This window comes from Fusarium solani (genome assembly GCF_023522795.1).
Source record: "Fusarium solani strain SB1 chromosome Unknown bctg00000003_1, whole genome shotgun sequence".
In the NCBI taxonomy this organism is placed as follows: domain Eukaryota; kingdom Fungi; phylum Ascomycota; class Sordariomycetes; order Hypocreales; family Nectriaceae; genus Fusarium; species Fusarium solani.
In genome coordinates, this window is record NW_027072154.1 from 4,551,376 (window position 1) to 4,571,425 (window position 20,050).

Here is a 20,050-nt window from a genome sequence, read left to right on the forward strand (position 1 = left end):
TGCGGGTGGTAATGTGGGACGAGATTTGCCCGCAAGGTCTAAATAAAACAGAGGGACCATATCCCTTGTGCCGAGGTGGCATAGCACCAGCACCAGCACCAGCACCAGCAACGGCTTTACCAATTACTGAGGGCCAAGATGCAGAATTGGACTCATTTGATTCGTTTCAGGGCCGTCGAAGATGGCCAAGCTCACCTTGGGCAGTTGGTTGATACTGCGCGAGACGTTGGAATCGACTGTCTGAATGGCGTTAAGGTCAAAGCCTTCTTGATCAATGGAGACATATTCAACGGAACGGTTACCAAGAATGTGCTCACCGTGGACCACGTAAGTTGCAACGAACTGCAAGGCTCAGGAGAGGCTAACAAATACTCGCAAAGCTGCTGTCCCCAGTTAGCCGAGAGCAGTGTAATTACATTCGGTGCCTCGGGCTCAACTACAAAGATCACGCTGAGGTAAGCGCAGACGAATATCCCAAATGTGTCCCAAAACTCGTATCCGTGCAGATAGGTAATAACACTAAATTAGGAAGGCGGTTTCCCGATTCCAGACGAGCTCGAGGTCTTCACAAAGCCTCGAGCGGCACTTACAGGCCCATTTCCAGCAACCGTTACCATTCCAAAATGCGCCCAAGACGGAACGAGCGACTACGAAGCCGAGCTCTGTGTTGTAATTGGCAAAACTGGTCGAGATATTCCCGAGGACAGGGCTCTGGAGTACATCCTTGGATACACTGCGTCAAACGACGTTTCGGCGAGAACCCTCCAGCTCGCGGCGAAACAGTGGTCGTTCTCAAAGGGTCTTGACAACAGTTGCCCAATAGGTGCGTTTCTGGACTAGTCATTGCCGCATAGACTTCTGCTAACAAGTTTGCAGGCCCGGTGCTTGTTTCCCCCTCCGCGATTGATGATCCACAGTCCCTTGGTATCAAGGCCATTTACAACGGTCAGACGGTGCAGGACAGCAACACAAAGAACATGATCTTCTCTGTCAGGAAACAAATCTCTTGTCTTTCCCGAGGAACGACATTGGAGGCAGGTTCAGTCTTGCTGACTGGCACGCCGGCTGGTATCGGATATTTCAAGAAGCCACGTGTGAGCTTGGAGGATGGAGGCAGGATTGATATACAGATTGAGAAAATCGGAACGCTGGTGAACAAGGTGAAATACGACGTTATATAAAACCCAAGAAAGTCTAAGTAAGACACTACATATGCTTACGGGATAATACATATACATAGTTTATAGTTATGACATGGAAGGTAGTCGACTCGTCCAGACGCAAAGAATAATACGCACAACGACTAGACGCTTGAGTGACGCTCCATTTAGTTTATAGTAAAAGCATACCTGTCGGAAGTAACCACTAGGCCAAAAAGCATGGCGCGCCACTCTAGTTAGTGGTGCTTCCCTTATTGCCTACTATGCTGCCAATTTAATAGGACCCTTGAGACTCGTGGGGCTGGCACAGCGTCTTGCTGACTCATATCCGTGCCTCGAACACGGCACATCATAGAACCAACTCTCCTTGTAAAAATTCTTCGCTCTTTCGAGCTGTTCGCAGCTTGATTGTCTGGGGTAATTTTACAGGCCACCCAACCACGCTTTCGCCTTCGGGTGTCCCGCGGAGAGCGGTAATTAAGTCCGGACTAATATTTGTAAGCCAGCAGGAATCCGGAGTTTGCAGCACTCTCGCTGACAAATACCTTCCGCGCTGCGTAGCCCAACGGGTGTACCATCAGTGCCACAGTCTTCTCGCAATCAATCATCATATCTGCCACTTTACAGTCACGATTGGCATTATAAACCGGTGCCTTGCGCCTATTCTTGACCAGCTGTATCTCAATGTGCGATATCAAACAAGACCCGCAGCCTTGAAACAATATAATATCACCATCATGTCAACCACAGCTCCCGCTGCGCTTGTCATAGGGACCCACACTTGGTCCCCTGATAATTACGATAAAGCCAAGAGTATTGTTGAAGTGGCTAGACAACATGGAATTTCTGTCCTCGACACAGCGAGGAGCTATGTAGGATTCTACCAGATGAGCCTTCAAGTCCACGCTCTACTAACATCTCTTCGCAGGGTCGCGGAGAGTCAGAAATGGTCCTGGGCAGCTTGGGTCTATATTCGGACTTTTTCATTGATACGAAAATCCCCACGGGTTTTATGCCAGGTGCGGCCGGTAACATCGAGAATCTTGCAAAAGAGAGCTTCGCGGCCCTGAAGTCGAACGGGGTAGGCACTAAACTATTTTCTATACGTCAACTGCTCTGTAGTCTCTTACACAATTCTATACTAGGTTCGTACACTTTTCCTTCATGGCGCTGATGAAACCGTCCCATTTTCGGACCAGTTGGCGGAAATTCAAAAGCTCTACTCGGAAGGGCATTTTGAAAGATTTGGTTTGTCGAACTTTACCTTATCACAGCTCCTTGACCTCGTCAATGTCGCAAAATCCAAGGGCTATATTCTTCCCACTGTGTACCAGAGCAGCTACAGTGTCGTGGCACGTCAGAACGAAGTGCTATTATTCCCCACACTTCGAGCGCTTGGAATATGCATTGAGGCTTTCTTCCCTCCTGGCCGCGGGCTTCTTAGCGAAGACTCCAAACGATATTGAGAAAGGACACGGAAGTTGGGATGCGAGCACTCCAATGGGGCGATTCAACCGCGATCTCTTCTACAAACCGACATACATGCAGCTGTTGCACCAATTCAGCAGGATTGCGCAGGAGTGTCAAGAGTCACAGAGTGGCCTCGCTTACAGATGGGTCCGGTATCACTCGGTGCTCGATGGGAACCTCGGCGATTCGATGATTCTCGGTGCCGCCACCTGCGAGCAATTGAACGAAACCCTGGCTGAACTGGACAAAGGTCCGCTGGAGCCATATCTTGTGCAACGCATTAGCGATCTCTGGGAAATCGCTAAGCACGAGGAGCCTGTGGACAACCTGAAGTCCGCATAAAGAGTTTTTCAGGCGTAGAGGTGATCAGTCATGTTCCATTGTACTCAAGTGTTTGTGAAACATCAGAATACCTGCAGTGCTATGAGAGCTGGGTGGCGGCGGAGGTTGAGCTTTGTATGCGTGGCACGTAGTAAAATTATTTGCAACGAGCCAGAGGGCACTTCTTGGCCGTCTCATTCAACCGTAGCGTGCAGAGTAGATAGTTAGACCCATCACATGAAGAGCCGTGCGTCTAAACGCAAGACCTAGGGCCGTGTAGTACCATAGATATCAGAGCTGGGTGGCGGTGGGGGTTGGGCTTTGTATGCGTGGGACTTAGTGACACAGGCAGTTGTCCTGCTGAGCGTGCGATGCGAACACGGCGCGGCGTTGGGAAGGACAAGACTATGCCTACAACATCCGCCAACATTGGCGCGAAGGGAACTACGTCGGGCGACAAACATTCAGGCTCGACAAGAATGTAGCATCTGCTTCGAAGCGCTTCCTACGGATCAGATCCAGTGCCCCCTTGCGGTCAGCTACGCCACCATCCTGCTCAGGGCGCTTGCTAACACTCGCACGCCACGTTTTCCATGAGCGATGCGTCTTACCGTGCAGCAATCGGGCAAATACATGTCCTTATTGCCGGCAGCGGCATGGCCATGACGCGACATGGATAGTCGGCGCGATCAACCTCCAGTCCTGACGCCAGGGCACTGCACAGAAAGGACGGGAGGCCTGGTGGCTAAAGACGCGGAAGCGGTCGACGCAGCCTGGGGCTACGGGCACGGCAGTATCGACCAAAACCAAGTTTGGCACCTTGAGCGGCTTAATTTGTGGCGAGAACTGTAACCCTATGGCGCTGTATAGTTTATCCCTTGAGTATCCGACCATCCACGTGGCCTCATGGCCGGCGCACTTTGGGCCCGGCAGCTCTACTCAGGAAGACATATTGTCGATTACTAAGGGCATGGCCTACAACCTGGGCTGCTTTATCATCAACTCGGTCAGCATCAACTGCGATGAGACCATCGATGCTTATACGTGTGACAAGGCCGAGGCGCGCAGATGGATGCCGTCCCAACGTGAGTCTGACGGCGAAGTTCATGCCTGCGGCGCCCGAGCTACCATTATTGGGCCAAATGGAAAGCTACTAGCTGGACCGCTGTCCGCTGGTGAGGGCATTCTGAACGCCAACGCCAGTATTGAGGACGTCTTAGTTAATAAGTTTGTTGTAGATGTAGTCAGGCACTACAAGCGTCCGGAGTTATTTGCACATCACTCTGGGGCATACTTGAGGAAGTAAAAATGTATATGTTTGAATTCTAAGTCGTCTAATTAGAGTGCTGCGAAATGCCTCATCTTCTGCTATCTTTATCCATTGAAACCTTACCCATCACAAGTATTTTGTGAATCCCAACTGCGAGACCGACTTGTACCACCGCGTCTTAAGGGCGAATGCCCGTCACTTTCATCTTTCTCGGCCTTGTGACTGCATGCGTCCCATCATCTCAGCAGCCTCGAAGGCATACTTGCATTTCATCCTCAGCGCCTTGCCATAGCGATACATAATAAACGGGAACGGCACACAAGCCAGTGTGAGAAAAGCTGGTATAGAGCTTGCCCAATGTATTCCAAGGTTGTTGTACATCTCAGCGGTGAACAGTGGAAACACAGCGCCGACAATCGAGCGGAAAATGGCCGCCGCTGCGAGAACAGAGGCAGCAAATATCGTGTAAGAGTCAATCAGGTAGTTGACCATAGGTAGAATAACAAGGACGCAACCAAAACCAAAGGGCGCAGAGAGGATGATACTGACGGACCAGTGGATGCTGGGGTAGTTTGTCCACGCAAAGGCAAACATGCCTATGGGTAAGGCTATGGCACCGACTATGGCTGGTGGTAGTCGAGACTCTGCAGTTGCCTTGTTGGATAGAAAGAGTGTCATGTAGCGGCCATTATCGTAGATAGCATACGCCAGGCCCAAGATGATACCGACAGCGATGCCTATAAACGCAAGTCCACCGGTGCCTTCGCTCCATCCTCGCTCTCGGTTGTACACAATGGGCATGCCAGCCATGAACATGTAGATAGTGCCGTAAATAATGGCCATGTAGAGTGAGGCCACTAACACGATGGGTTCCCGGAACAGAAACACCCAAGGTCGTACTAGAGCTTTCTTGAAAACTTCAGACGGTTGCTTCTTGCTCTGAATATCTTCAAGAGCGCTGAGGTAGACCTTGCCATCGGCTTTCGACAAACAGCTCGCTCTTCTGGCGAGAAGCACAGGTCCATAAGTCTCAGGGACAAAGACGACGCCGAGAATCCCGATTACCCCTATGAAGATGCAGCACACGCCTTGGACCCATCTCCATCCAACTGCCTCTGATACGAGGCCACCAACGACAGGACCCAGGATGGGGCCGAGGAATGGTGCGACACAGTAAAGTGTCATGGCGAGACCTCTCTGAGCTGGAGGGAATAGATCGGCAATGGTGCCACCTGAGTTGACTAGAGGCGACCCGCCAAAGGTTCCGCCAAAGAATCGCAAAAGGAGGAGAGAGGTAATGTTTTGGCTGCCAGCGGAGCCTCCAACAAAGGCCACCATGGCAACATGGGAGACGATCCAAAGAATTTGTCTTCCATACAGCTCGGATCTGTGGGTCATCACGGGCGGTCAGTGAGGGATTGATACTTTTGTATAGTTGCCAAGTGAAAATAATACTTACTATTAAACCAAAACGGTTAGCTTTGTATACCCTAAGGGATGCTCGAAGAGTAGACATGTGCTTACCAAGGGGCCCCATACGGCTGGCCCGATTGCGAATCCGAGAACAAAGAGGGAGACACCGAAAATGAAGACTTCGCTGCTAATGTTGAAGTCTTGCCTGAGTTCGTTGGAGGATACAGAGTATGCTGATGATGTGAAGGTGATAGCGAAGACAGACAGCGTCACAATGGCGGTAATGAACCATTTCCTGAACCGGGACCAGTTCATGGGGTTCTCAGGGTCATTCTTTCGGAACTCGACCAAGAAGGGATCTTGCTCTGTACCTTGGCCATGGTATGTGTAAGCCATTTCAGCATGGCTTGGGTCGCTGGCCGTGGATTGTTGAATCATAGCGAGGAGGTCAATGAAAATCTGAAGGAGACAACGCAGAAAGTAGATAGGTTAAGTTTTTGATTGCCATGGGCTCGGAAAGCTGCCTCATCCTAAGCTGGTATCTATATATCTTGCTATCTCGGAGGATGGCATCTCAAGAGCGACCAGAGCGGAGGGCGGAGTGACATGTCACTGGTCACTGCCCCGAAGCCATCGAGGAGCGGATGTGAATCTTACTGGCTGGCGGCTGAAATTCGGTGGTGCTACCCAATTGCATCACTTTCCGCTGCGGACGCCGAGACCCCGCTCGCCACTCACATCGGCCATTCATCTCCCGCTCGTGCCGTCCAGACTACTCCATTACCTTCGTTACCGAAATCTGCTTAGAATCATTACTTTGGAGTGAAATCTGGCTGGCTGTATCTTATTTTGTTGGTGCCATGGATTCAGCGCCCCAACAGCAGGGACAAGGAACCGCATCACCCAAGCCTCTTCGTAGGCAGCGGTTAAAGGTCTCCAACGCTTGTCAAGTTTGTCGACTGAGAAAGGTGAAATGTGATGGCGGTCTTCCAGGTATCCTTCGTTCACTTCTCTTACCCCATTACCCCTCACGAGATGAGACTGATAAATGTCATCACTATAGCATGTACCAGATGTCGGGCACGAGGGAAGACTTGCGCCTACGACCACGGGTCCACAAGCGTTGTCCAAGAGGCCAAGCGCAGGCATTCCGTTAGAAACCCTCAGCCAATCCGCCCCTCTTCGGCCACGTCTCCTGCATTGGGAGCCCACGCATCCCAGACACTGTCGGTACCTGTGACTGGAATAGCCTTGACTTCAGCAACTGAGACATCATCGACACTACCTCCGTCCCCTGGGCCGCAGGACCTGGACCGGGACCAAGACTCACGCCAAGATCAAGAATCTCCTTGCTACATTGCTCACGGCCGGTTTTCTGGCCAAGTCGAAGCGGCAATCGATGTGAGAGCAGGGCTCGTCCCTGCCACTACGTCAAACCTTGTTCCGTTTGTTGATGCCCCCCTGTTTGGAGAGATCGATCTGGACTCTGCTTCTCATGCTCTGAGTTGTTCCACGGAGCTGCCTCCTCGGGCGTATGCCGACAGACTTGTGGGTATATACTGGCAGCACGTTCACGCTGTGGAGCCCATCTTGGATCGGACACGCTTCTTCCGTGACTATGAAGCGTCGTACTCTGGAGCTGATACAATACCCCGAGAAGACCGTGATATCTGGTTTAGCATACTCAACACTGTCTTCGCCTTGGCAGCACAAAGACAAGAGTCAATTATCGTGAAGAAACGGGACGAAGAGGGCAATTACTTTTTTCAACGTGCATGGGCACTTGTCCGTCCCGAGACGATTCTTTGGAAGCCTGGGTCTATCGAACTGGTGCAGTGTCTGATGCTGTTGAACAGATACATCCACTGTACAGAAAACCGACATAAGACGTGGATGACGGCGGGTCTGGCGATGCGAATCGCCCAGAGTATGTGTTGTCATGTTTCACAGTCAATCTCGGCAGGGAAAGTTTCCGACGAGGCCCGAATAAAGAAACAGGTCTGGGTTAGTTGCGTCGGGCTCGACCGGTAAGCTATTTGGATAAGAGGAAAGTGGCAGGCAAGCAGTTTTAACTCTGAATTAGATGCGTCTCTTGGTCACTCGGTAGATCATCCGCACCAGTCTTGATCACTTCCCCCAACAGAACGGAGATTACGTCGTTAAACGATCAAGTGGATGACCGTAGTTTTACACGGGCATTGGAACTTCATGAAATCGGAAACCAGATACAATTAGCACAGACAGAGGATCGAAATAACCTTGCTACGAGGCTGGGACTGCCACGACATTATCAGCACGATAATTACCCTACCGTAGCAGTGGAGCTGGACGCCTGTTTAGACAGGTGGGAAAATAGTCTTCCCAGCGACTGGAAGCTGCAAAACCTTCGAGAGGTCGCTGATCGGACGTCTCGCGCAGAACGATATTTGCTTCATCTTCGGTAGGCAGGCCCAGCTTCCTTCAAACCATAAATCCTCGTCTTATCTTGGTCCTTGATCTTGCTAATCTCGGACTGTAGTCTTCTCCACCACCGGATCTTTCTACACAGACCAATGCTGGCCCGTCTGTACTCAGCGAAATCACACACTGCAACAGTCCCGATATCTGGCTCTCCTAGCCTCAGCGATCGGCTTGTAAAAGAATGTGCGAAAATGTGCATCGAGGCAGCTCAAAATATCACGTCGTTAATTGTCGACACGCTCGAGCCATATGAACCCATGGGGCTCCTACCGTGGTGGTACCGGATCTACTATTTACACATCGCAGGTACCATCTTTCTAGCAGCCATGTTTAGGTCCGATTTGTACACCGAATTCGTGTCGAAGTCCTGGCACAGTTTGATATCTGCTTTTCGTGCACATGAGCATCTAAGTGTGTACGTTCAACAGTGTATTAGGAAGTTCGAGTCGCTCTACGCGAGGATTTTGGGCCCAAGAAATTCACGTCTAGAGAACAGTGCGGGTACACCGCTCAATGACCGAACCTCCAGCTCTCTGGATACCATCTTTCAGGACGCGGACATTGACTTTGATAGCTTTCTGTTTGGGATGGAGGATTTCAACACTCAATGTTGAGTTGATAACGTACTCGTCGACCATAGCGTCACGAAGCAAGTCTACTCTGGTGGGGTATCATCATATTGAATAATTATGCTGTATGTATATAGCCTAAGGTGCCTTCTTAAGAGTATCACCCTATTCCTTCTCCCTACCTATGTGTCTAGTTCGGTTTATCGGACGGACGAACCTCATGTACAGCTCACTTCCTATCGGTGTGTCGTGCACGCTCGCTCGACTATGGCTGATGGCTGTTCATATACGGTTCCGGGACCAGAGGCGACCTCGCTCTCGTTTCGTGGTAGCTCGTTCGAAATTGCCCCAAAATCTTCAGTCAACGCTCTACCAAGATGTTGGTCTGGGATGGGCATCATCTCCCACAATACGGCTTTCCCCGCTGTCCTCCATATCCGCAGATTCCCAGTTGATGCCACCAACTTCGTATATGTATGTGGCTTCATAGAGTTGTGTTCAACTCGGCTCATTTCACTTGCATGTGTGCAAGTCCTGTCGAGCCGAATGGCAGTGATGAGTATTGGTGTTTATAACTCAGCATGATGCGAATTGAGGGAATTTACGAGCAGTGGAGGTGATAAAAGTAATTGGGTCTTGATATGTGCGGACTGGCTGTGAAGTGACAGTATTAAAGGAGGGGGTATTGCGATGATCAAGGATACTTGTCGCCGGCCTCCATGCTGTGCAAGTCGACCGCCTCTGGGTCCCTCCTTCTCGTCCAGGGCGGATTCATACTTTGATTTACAATCTCTTGCCCGTACTTTGCTGAGTCCGCTGTCCCGAAGATATTGGGACACAAGCGGACCAAGATCAAGCGAAGGGTAGGGAGGCAAGTGCATATCATGCCGACGTTGACTTCGATTATAGACCAAAATGCAACAAACCATTGGTCCCAGGTCGGATTATTGGAGTTGGCGAAGTGAAGCAACGATTGAAGGCGAAGGATGGAAACCACCGTGACACTGTAAGCCTTGGTTAGCAACGTCACGAGCCTCAAAAGGTGGGATGGTATACGCACAACGTCCCAAGGAAAAACATGACTACCACGCCAACCTTCTTCTTCCAATGTAGTCTCAGGTGAATGACTTGGCTCAGGGGCATGGCGATCATCCAGATGTCGACTGCGACGCCGGTTGCGGCGTTGACCCATCCCAGAGCATTTATGTCGACACACGTGCCACTGTATCCCCCCAGGTATTGTGTCCAGTAGTAGTCCACCGGTGCGCACTGGAATACTGCTGCAAACAAGAATGCAATACCGTATAGTGCGTTGAACGCGACCGTCCCCCAGAGGATATACGGACTGATGTTGTCGAAAAAGATGTTGAGGTAGAAGAGCGACAGGCTTAGCTTGATAAAAGACATGGCCATGAAGTACAGAATGGTCATTACATAGAAGTACAGAGCGAATTTAGATATTTCTTGAGTCGTCAGTGTCCAGATATCTCTGCCCAGTCCATGGACTGTTAGACACTTGATGCCTATCACCAGACCCGACACTGAGATGGCCAATGTCGCGGCGATTGCCCAATCATCGGGGCTGAGGGCTTGTGTTCGACTGAAAAAGAGCTTGAAAACCAGTCGTGACATGGTGACGAAGATTGCGATGGCGCCTAGAGGAATAATCGTGGCACTGAATCGGTCCGATTTGTCTCGTACGGGGGCTCCGCAGGCTGTCTCGGTCACGTTCTTGACGACTGCAGTATAAAATCATTAGTTCGGTTCCCAACGTGGAGAGAGGGAGAGGTAGATCGAGGGAGTGCGCACAGAGTGCATCCGAGAATGAACATGCACTCTCAATGCAGATTTTGGCATCATCTTGGAATGGTTGGTTGGTGCACATGCACGACAGATCGGTGATATCGCACGTCGAGTTCGCAAGGGCTCCATAGAGGCAAGGGGGCTTTAAACAGAGTATCCATCGTTAGATAATAGGACGAGAGAACAAGTGGGGAGCTGAAAAGCAGATGGGACTCACCGCACAAGACGGAAGCCTTGCGACAATTTCTGATGGGGACTCTTCACCGAGGCATGGTCCCAGGACGAGGAAGAGGATATAAAGATGCATATTTACCCCATCTTTGGTGTTCAAAAACAGCAGTTGATGCAGTTTCACGTCGCCTTGGTGGAACTGCAATGAGTGGTTGTCGGGTGAGTTTGAGGGATTACAGGGCAAAATCACATGGTGATGATGTGGCGGCGGTGATAGTTTTAATGAAGAGTACCGACCAGCCGTTAAACGTCCCTCATCTTGACATCGACCGGCCTGTAATTGGCGGCTGAGCCTTGCCCGAAGGGGCGTAGCCAAGCCCTCTAGCCAATAATAGGATGGCATCCCTGCACCCCAGACAAGTCGTTTGATTGCCGTGGAGTCGCCTGGACTTGCCACTCTGTCTGCCGTTACATCTGGACCGAGGTGGTTCGAGTCAGCGCGACCGGTGGGTTTGCGGGGTGGCTACACCCAACTAGGTAAGTCGTTGCATGTGGCTGCCCGAGCTTCAAAGTCAAATCGACAACGTGAGGCGAACATTGACGCACCTGGACGGTCTAACGAGTCTGTATTCACGGTCCGCGATTCATGAGTGTTTGAAGTGCCGGTGGAACAAGTTAGCGGTCAGAGTTGAAGGCTCTAGAAGGCTAGTTGGTGACGCCGGTGACGTTGCCGGGCTGAACGTTGCCAGAGACAACATGACAGCGCTTTGATCGCCTTCAGGGTTTAAAATGCTCCGCCTGAACTATTGGCGTCGATCCCGGATCTTTCAGCCCGTACCCCACAAAGGCATGGATCCTGTGTGGGGAATATGGATACCAAGTGTCATAGGTTTTATGTCAAATAGGGGCCATCTACCTCGAGTTGATGGTATCGAGCGAGCAATATGCCGCAGGGCAACTTTCTGGGCTAAAGAGGTGCTGTTTCGGCAGCGTTTGAGCTAGCCCTGCGCCCAGCGGGGCTGGATGAAGGGAGAACATGAAAAGCCAATCATGAGGCTGGAATTTTCGACGGCTGGCGATCAGATATGGAGCGTGTGAAGGAATCCCGCCCTCCAGGAACAGACGCCAAGTCTGACCTAGCTTCAAACGTTGCTAGACGGATTTCCTTTCTGAGGTCGCCTCCTGGAATCACCTAGCTTGCGAGGCTACGTACCTGCACTTTAGTAAAATGTTCCGGAACCCAGCCACTTGGGAGACAAGCAACTGCGGACTACTTAAGGTGAGACAGCTGCACGTTGCTTGATGGAAAGTGTGACAAATGAGTGTATGACATGCTCTTGACTGCACACAGGATCTTCCCGCCTGGTATCTTCAGATCGAGGCACTCAAGAATTGGTAACTGAAACTTTCTTCAGTCGCCGCCTGGGTATGATCACATGGGAAAATATTCCCCTAGGAGCGGTTCTGCATGCGTAGCTCCTGGCCAATCTGACGAGAGGGGAGGAGCATGAATGGCCACGCGATCAATTTCCAAACAAGGATTCAAAAAGTCAAGTCGAGGTACAGTAACAATTGTCCAAGGGACAAAAAGAAGGACCAAAGGAGAAAACCGGAAGAAGGGAACAAAAGGCAGTCTACCCTCGCTTTAGGGAGATAGCGCAGGCATTATGCCTGGGTTCCTTTTAACCTCTAATGAGATATGGGAATAACTAGTAAGCTTGGGGTAATGAATAGTATACTGAGTGGAACAATGATGGCTGTTCAGCTGATCGGTGAGGAGGGCCAGGGACCGCTCTCTTGGTATGGCCCTATTTTCGGGATGTCAGGTCAGACCTAGACCAAGGATGGCGGCATTTTGCATCGTCAGATAGTTCGGTTAAGAACTTTTTCCTGCACAAAATCGCCTGGCTTGCTGTTCTCATTTATTATTAATCGTCTCAATTAAAGTGAGCAAACACATTAATAATTACCCATGACTTAGGGGTCGGTTTTGTTTCAATCGCCTTCTTTGTATCATATCAATACTTCTGGCCAGTTGCTGAACAGCCCAGTTAACAGCAGGCACTGAAACAGTCAACGATTGGTCCCCCTTTCTCCTACATTGGCTGAACTACTCCCAAGGCGACCATCACACGCCGATGTGGGTCATTTCGGAGCTCCGCAGCGAACCCATGGACTTGGCGATGATGCCAATGAGAAGCTCCAATTCACCCTGGAAACAGGCAGGGTTATCGCAACAAAAGCATGGGGGCGGCCGACAGCAGAAGAGGTACAATCATCTCGTACCTAAATGCTTGGCATAACTCGTAAACTAACGATGCTACCAAAACACTATAACAATGTTAAAAATGACACCCCATAGTAACAACGAGGCCCATTCTCAATATCGGCATACTTCAGTGATTTCTGTATTAAACACTCCGTCTTGTTTCCAGACACATGTCACCACTGATACAGTTGACTCCAATTTCCTTGTGCGTGTTGCCTTTTCCGTAACCATGAATGCAGTATGGCGCTTTGGCAATGGCGTCGCCACTTTGACCATTGTTATGAGTCATGTTGTGAATGACTGGTAGTGAGATGAGAAAGGTTTGGTGCAAGACGGTTCGGTCGAGGCAGGCAAGAAGGCAACGAAAGTTTGTTAGTGTTGATCAATGTAATGTCCTCACAGCATTATCTATATTTTATGTTCCTAGATCGCAGCCTCAACTTCGCGTAGAGCCACATGACTGCGCCTACAACGAGCTCCACGCGCGGCCGCGCTTAATCTTGCATCCATGTAGATTCAATGAAGCGGGTGTTCTTAACCCGTGCGGATTTCCGAATACCAACAGTTGATCAAAATGGCTTCTCAGTAACAAGAAAGTAGAAGCTTGCGCTCCTCTTGCGTGAGCCTCACCACTGTGTCCAATGTGGAGAGACCCCTGGCCACGCTAGCGGAGTTCCGCAGGCTAATGCGAGAACCTAGGATCCAGTATACAGCCCAATTAATAACTTCCACAGCCAAATTTTAAGTATCGCTAGCCTCATGATCTCAACTATTCTTGGACCATATCACTCGCACAGAAAGTGTAGTTTCATCGCGGCAGTGGCTGGTGTTGGTGTAAATGCATCTCCAATCTTGAGCGGTACAGCGCTTACAATAGCTTCGTAAGAGGTTGACGGCCTGCCACTAACATTGAATCATCTATAGAAAGATTCCATGCACGTGAATTGATTAGTCTGAGAATTTAAGTGGCATTACTCGAGTCGGCTGATTTTTGAAGCCCACGCGTGGGTGATCACTTATTGGTTACGACCTGCCAAGTTCCGCCATTCGTGCTGAGGGAGAATTGTCGTGCAAGAAACAAACCTGCGTAATGCACAATCGTCCTTAGCATTGCGGCCATCTGCCAGCTGACTAAAAGTTGTCCATATGATACCAAGGCCACCGACCTAGTTACCAACGATATTTCATGGGTTCCCCATGCAGAATTTCTACCTCTGCCAAATGTTTTGGATGCAGCTGTGGTCTTGATCGCTTTGAGTTACACCACCGATGTGAAGTACAGCGCGGCTAAGCTGAACTGCCTAGCGGCTACTAAATAAAGAATATACGTGCAGAGATTGAAGCTGACTAGCGCGACTAGACACGAACGAGGCGCGTTGTTGATTTACCAAACCAGATGAATCTGGCCTGAACCTTGAACATGTCTCGATCTTTACCCAATGCGTTTCTTCTCTTAACGAAAACTCTCAAACCGCTCAATAGGTCCTGCAACCCTGACTCAGTAGATAGGATGAACAATTCTGCTCATCAACCAATGCTTGTGTCAGCGAAACGCGCTTTGTGGCAAGGGTCGGCAATTGAATCTGCTCTACTACGATCATCGTGACAGAAGAATGAAGGACTGGCGTCCGTATCAAATTCATTAGTACAAGAAGGCAAAATGATATGCAGGTACCAAATGAAGCTCAAGAAGCCAGCTTCCGGATGCAGTCTCCGCGCTCCGCGCTCAGATCGCGACAGGGGTAATAAGCTTAATCCAATAAGGCAGAGCATAAGCTTCAGGATGGACATCCAAATACCCACAAGTTGGGCGGTGCCTGTCTCAGGTTCCTTGTGGCCCCGTCACGGAATCGAACTAACACAGTCCGAGCAATGAGGTCCGACTGGGTCCATGAAGTGAGCACATAAGCTTGAATCTCCCTCGCCAGTTACTAAACGATTCAATTTCTGTTCCGGTTTCCTTGATTGTCTCGATTTGTTGTTCCGACTCTCGTTATCAAGTACATCCGACAATGGCTCGCTCACTCCCTCTCCTCGCTGGTGCATTTGCAGCGGCGACCGCCCAGTCAACAAAGCTGGTCAGCTTCATGATGCCAGATTGGGATGGCACCAATCTCTCTGCATCCGTTGTCGACGTCAACGGAGACGCAACCACCCTCGCCGTGAGTTGCGAGGGAATCACTCTCGACTGGAACATGTGCGGCTCCAACCCTCAGACCATTGTCGGAGGCCTGTCTACTTTGTCTGTGTCTTGGGTTGATCCTAGTACCCACCTGTATAATGATGTCTTCTACACTAAGTAGGCAATCCTCTGACGAGGCATTGGTGTACTACTGACACCGTTTCTTCAGGTCTCAGGACCTCCACTGCGACATCTACCTGGAGCAAAACACGGCGACTTGCACTTCTACCGCCATTGACGTAATCGACGGCAAAAGAACCACCTATGCAACAACTGAAAGAACCTCCCGTCCTGATATTTACTTTTACAACATAACTGCGACCGCGGGTATCGAGAAGCTTGATGGCAAACACAGCGATGACGACGGCAAGCCAACTCCCGCCCCTACGACGACAGATCAGCCTCAGAGTACCGATGCTGGAACGACTGAGACCGAGACTTCTTTTGGAGTGAGCGCTACCTCTGAGCCCGCTGTGATCACCGATTTACCAACAATATCCGAGGCGAGGACCAACACTACTTACCGCCCTGTTTCTACTCCTACGGCGGGCGTAAGACCGACCAACCCCGTTATCGTTGATAATGCCGCTGGAGCTGGATTTGTTCAGAATATCATTGCAGCTGGTCTTGCGGCTGCTGTTTGTGGTTCTGCCGTGTTACTGTAAATAAGGACCAAACCGGCGAGGGGGATAGAGGAAATCAGTGAGGACGGGACGAAGACTTCTTAACAAAGATTGAGTACGGGGCGAATGGCTGAAAGATGCCAAAATAAGTGTTTCGGGCGAGCCGGAAATAAACAATGCACGAGATTGCAGCTGAACCCCTTGCATTAAGGCTGCCTAAAGTCATCATTGAAATGCCTGTTGGTGGCGCTTCAACACTCAGCGACGCCCGCCAAGAACAAAAGATCCTAAACCAGAGAAAAGTAGTTGATCTTTGTTCAATGTGTCGTATTTTCTCGTAATGAGGGTCCTCAAACTTCCCCGGTTCCTACCAACCTGACGCTTGACTAGGTCTACCTATTGTGTGATTCTGTTGCTCATTTAGCTAAGTTGTCTTCTCTCAGAATCACGAGTGGCCCATTTCTCGCGCGTTACATGCCATCAAAATCAGTGGAAGAAAGTTTTTTTTTTATCTTGTTTCTTTATGCATCGATGTCAACGAGTGTTTATTCCCGGCCTGTTTATCGGAGGTAGGTATACCCACAACATCAACTCGCCCGAGGCAGACTCGGAATTCAGCCGCTCTTTACTGCTCATGCAGGTTGCTCTGATCTCCCTTGACAAAGGATATCCACGTCGACTGAGTTTCCTTGTTTGGAGAGGCCATTTGAAGCGCTTCGAGTCGCCCATCCGGTCTTGGCAGGTCAAGTCTTGGGGCCTTATTGCCGGCATACGGCCTGTCGCATCAAACATTTGTCAGTGGGCCCCTTGTTGGTCCGTTACGCTTGATTCAGCCGCAGTGGGCCATGGAATGAATGCTCGTTCTCAAGTCGGACACAGTCCACAGTCCACAGCCTGATGCTCTTGGGTAGGCTGGAGTACATAAAGTTGTTGCTGGTTCCTGGCATGAAATGGTTGACACCTCTTGCTGTATTTCCACCCCCAAATACTCGCCAAAATGTTCTTATCACCCTGGGTGCCCCTATCGACCTGCTTCTCTTCTATCTCCACAGCTGTGGCTCATTGCTTTGATTTGCCTAATTCTGGTTAAAGTTGTGTCGAGACTTAGGTTAGCGAGGCATTCAGAAGTGTACAGTGACGGGCGCTTGTCTCTTGCGTACGATAGCGGAGTTTTGACTGTTTCACTAGGCTTTAAGACTAGCTGCTACTTGACATCAATCAAAACTGTGCTTCTTGTCAATCTATCTGACAAGTATAAATGACGTACGGAGTCGGATCATGAGACAGACTGCACCAAAGGATGTTGCATCGGCTTGCTTGTTGTTGCGAATCGAGTAACCTCCGAGCTGTGCCATGGGGTGAAACACTTTGGGCGGCGATGCCCTGATTATCGCCGAGAATTTCAGCCTTGAAACGTCATGATCAGCATCAGCTAGCCCAAGATGTGGACCGCGGCCAATCCTACAACGACAATCCCTACCATCTCTATTACCTCCTCGACGTCACAGCGGTCAGCAAATCCGTCCCCATACAAGGCCACCCTGTCAAGCAGCCAACTCAACATCTGATTGGACTTTATGGGTTGCTATTCGGAGGATTGATAACCTAAAAAGGGAGTCGATTGTCGGAGGATCCAGTGCTGCCTTGCTCTTGGAACTGCCACTCTTAGTCGCTGGCTGTGCCAATCCGCCTTGGCTGAACGGCGTCCAATGTTGCATATAAACAAGGACCAAGCCCATAAAAAAAGAAAGAAAGTTATAGCTAGTTTAAGCTTACTTCACCCTTAGTCGATCTACTGTCCGCCAGACATCCAACATGAAGACAACTTCAGCGCTCACAATTTGGGTGCTCACCCTTCTGCCCCCAACCACCGCCTATGATGGCGATGTTGGTGTAGCTGGGCCCCAAATGATATGAGTGTGGAGGAGTGGGAGTCTTACTTCAAAAAGCCCAATGCTACCGGCACCTACACTTTTGACACCTATAATGTCTCGGGGCCCTTCCCGCCCAAGGAGACGGTGGGTGGCTGGAAAGCAACTATTGCAGTGGCCGCCAACGTCACCGGAGACGAAGACCACAACTACCCAGGAACTAGCATCAGTATCACGGCACCTGAAGATATGAAACTGCCTGTGATAAACAATAGCCGCCGTTCTAACGAGTCCGACTGGCAGGTGTGCGTCGCCTTCTGGACACCCAAGGCGCTGGATGACGACGCTATCGATGACGGCCAGGATGACGACGGCTCTTGCAGTTCATTTCTCTCCGACGATTGCATCGAAGCTCTAGACAGAGAGGGAAATATATATTTTTGGAATAGTACGGACAATAATGGGTGCGGGCTTTTACCCGATATTCCTGAACAATGTGAGGACTACTTTAGTGACGACGCCAGCACGTACGGCTTTTCATGTGAGTTTCCAACCCTTGATCAATTTCACGGAGACTGATGCATAGTAATAGTGGGCGCAAACCTCAGCTTGCTTGATGGCAAGCCACTGATAGCCGTACGCCCCGGCCCTACCGGCCTGGGAGTAGATGAGGACGAGGCTTATGATAATGCAGTGCGTGGTATCTGGACTGTTATAGTCAACTGGGGTCGCCGTGATCCCACGGAGTGGAGAACTCCGGACGAGATGCCGGTTGCTTCTTTGTTGTGTTTGCGGGCTATTAATGTCACCGAGGGAAGTGTGAATCCCAATGCTGCGAAGAGACTACGGCTTGACGGTACCTTTGCTTTGTTTATTGCACTAGTCGCCTCAAGTTTCTTATTATATTAACCCTACCATATATTATAATCGGGGGTTAGCTAACCCTACTTAAGAATATATGCTAGAAATGCATTGCGTTTCCCCTTTCTAACTAATTACTATCTAGCATTTCTGCCTTAAATTCCCCCTCTAGAAACGCATTATATTTCTTATAAAGCGCTAATAAAATTAAAAAACTTAAAATATAAAATATATTATATTTTTATTATTTAACTCTTATTAAATTTATTACTTTTACTACTCTAAAATTACATAATACTATTTATTATTATTTATTATATTTATATATTTATCTTCTCTTTATATAATAGCTTCTTAGCTTTTATTTATTTATTTTATCTATTATATAAGTTTAGTTATAATAGGTTACTTCTCTATTAATAAAAATAAAATTATTTAATAAAAGTAATATAATTATTTTAATTTAATATATATATATAGCAAGTATACTAAATAAATAAATATACTAAAAATCCCTAAACCTCTATCTTCTATATTTAATTAATTAATTTATAACTATCTAATATATTATCTAGTAATTATAAGGCTAAATTACATCTTATACTTTAGGCTCTTTAAAATAACTTAAGTTTAAAGCTCTAACTAACTATAAGGCTCTACTAAGTTAATTATTATACCTTATATCGCTGCTAAAATAGTATTTAATCTTAATATAATCTTATCCCTAATTTATATAAATTATTAGATCTAGAGGAACAGATCCTTATTTATTTTATTCTTAATATAAATTCGCAAGGATTTTTCCCCTCGCTTTATAATATAAAAGAAATAAATAATCAATTACTTATTAACTTATTTAAATATGACTATAATATTTTAAAAGAGGTTAATAGTCTATCTAGATACTATTAGACTAAAAAAATTAATTAACTATGGCTATTTTTATTATAAGTGACACGAGGCGGAATACTTCCCACCGAGGACTATCTATTTCCCTATTATCCGGTTAAGGGCAGGCCTTATTATATAGAGCCTTTAGAATAATGCTATGCTAAATAACAGAGGAGGCGGCATATATGTATACCCTCTAGCATAGTTTAATTCTTACGTGATAAATAAGCCCTAAGTAATTTCCTAGTATCCGCTCTGGGGCAGTAATATATACAGCCAAGGAAAAAATTCTAGCGGCGTAAGTTATATATCGACTTAGTAGGATAAGGGTAAAACCAATAGTAATCGCTCGAGTCATAACTAATAGACGGGGCTCTACTTGGCCAAGTTAGGTCATAATAACTATCATAGGGCCCTTACTTCCGTCGGCGGCAATAAGTCCCCCGGTGGTACTATGAAGTTGCGAGGCATATCCCTTCTTAATACTCTCGAAACCCTAAGTCCTTAACTAATAGCTTATGGCATTTCTTAAACTATCTGCCGTTCTCTATGTCGCTCGCTCTTTACCTCTCAGGCCCGAGAATAATACATACTATAACTAATTCTCTAGGCTATCAGCGCCTATCACTCTTAAACCTACTTATATTCTACTCTTTCCTTCTCTACTCCTCGCTTATCCTAGGTTATGCTCATAGTCATGCCAAACATAACCATCT

The 20,050-nt window shown here is 48.5% G+C and overlaps 8 protein-coding genes across 8 annotated transcripts; 6 read left to right on the forward strand and 2 right to left on the reverse strand.

Annotated features, from left to right (window-relative positions):
* Positions 1 to 138: 138 nt before the first annotated feature.
* Positions 139 to 1,181, forward strand: MRS44_007035 (uncharacterized protein; the record flags this gene model as incomplete). The annotated part of the gene is made up of 4 exons (XM_046279252.2): positions 139 to 327; positions 381 to 455; positions 529 to 823; positions 877 to 1,181. 4 exons carry the CDS (start codon positions 139 to 141, stop codon positions 1,179 to 1,181), a joined length of 864 nt encoding a protein of 287 aa, XP_046139322.1.
* A 716-nt stretch (positions 1,182 to 1,897) lies between these two features.
* On the forward strand, positions 1,898 to 2,972 carry MRS44_007036 (uncharacterized protein; the record flags this gene model as incomplete). Its single annotated transcript, XM_065621971.1, has 4 exons — positions 1,898 to 2,032; positions 2,089 to 2,241; positions 2,306 to 2,516; positions 2,632 to 2,972. The coding sequence occupies 4 exons, from the start codon at positions 1,898 to 1,900 to the stop codon at positions 2,970 to 2,972; spliced, it is 840 nt and encodes a 279-aa protein (XP_065478043.1).
* Positions 2,973 to 3,807: 835 nt separating this feature from the next.
* On the forward strand, positions 3,808 to 4,257 carry MRS44_007037 (uncharacterized protein; the record flags this gene model as incomplete). The annotated part of the gene is made up of 1 exon (XM_046280460.2): positions 3,808 to 4,257. The coding sequence occupies one exon, from the start codon at positions 3,808 to 3,810 to the stop codon at positions 4,255 to 4,257; it is 450 nt and encodes a 149-aa protein (XP_046139320.2).
* Positions 4,258 to 4,422: 165 nt separating this feature from the next.
* On the reverse strand, positions 4,423 to 6,072 carry MRS44_007038 (uncharacterized protein; the record flags this gene model as incomplete). The annotated part of the gene is made up of 2 exons (XM_065621972.1): positions 4,423 to 5,601; positions 5,746 to 6,072. The coding sequence occupies 2 exons, from the start codon at positions 6,070 to 6,072 to the stop codon at positions 4,423 to 4,425; spliced, it is 1,506 nt and encodes a 501-aa protein (XP_065478044.1).
* A 597-nt stretch (positions 6,073 to 6,669) lies between these two features.
* On the forward strand, positions 6,670 to 7,665 carry MRS44_007039 (uncharacterized protein; the record flags this gene model as incomplete). The annotated part of the gene is made up of 1 exon (XM_046279251.2): positions 6,670 to 7,665. One exon carries the CDS (start codon positions 6,670 to 6,672, stop codon positions 7,663 to 7,665), a length of 996 nt encoding a protein of 331 aa, XP_046139318.2.
* A 1,692-nt stretch (positions 7,666 to 9,357) lies between these two features.
* On the reverse strand, positions 9,358 to 10,295 carry MRS44_007040 (uncharacterized protein; the record flags this gene model as incomplete). Its single annotated transcript, XM_046284728.2, has 2 exons — positions 9,358 to 9,667; positions 9,724 to 10,295. 2 exons carry the CDS (start codon positions 10,293 to 10,295, stop codon positions 9,358 to 9,360), a joined length of 882 nt encoding a protein of 293 aa, XP_046139317.2.
* Positions 10,296 to 14,918: 4,623 nt separating this feature from the next.
* On the forward strand, positions 14,919 to 15,753 carry MRS44_007041 (uncharacterized protein; the record flags this gene model as incomplete). The annotated part of the gene is made up of 2 exons (XM_046273306.1): positions 14,919 to 15,205; positions 15,258 to 15,753. The coding sequence occupies 2 exons, from the start codon at positions 14,919 to 14,921 to the stop codon at positions 15,751 to 15,753; spliced, it is 783 nt and encodes a 260-aa protein (XP_046139316.1).
* Positions 15,754 to 17,526: 1,773 nt separating this feature from the next.
* Positions 17,527 to 18,491, forward strand: MRS44_007042 (uncharacterized protein; the record flags this gene model as incomplete). Its single annotated transcript, XM_046273305.2, has 3 exons — positions 17,527 to 17,598; positions 17,661 to 18,123; positions 18,175 to 18,491. 3 exons carry the CDS (start codon positions 17,527 to 17,529, stop codon positions 18,489 to 18,491), a joined length of 852 nt encoding a protein of 283 aa, XP_046139315.2.
* Between the last annotated feature and the right edge of the window lie 1,559 nt (positions 18,492 to 20,050).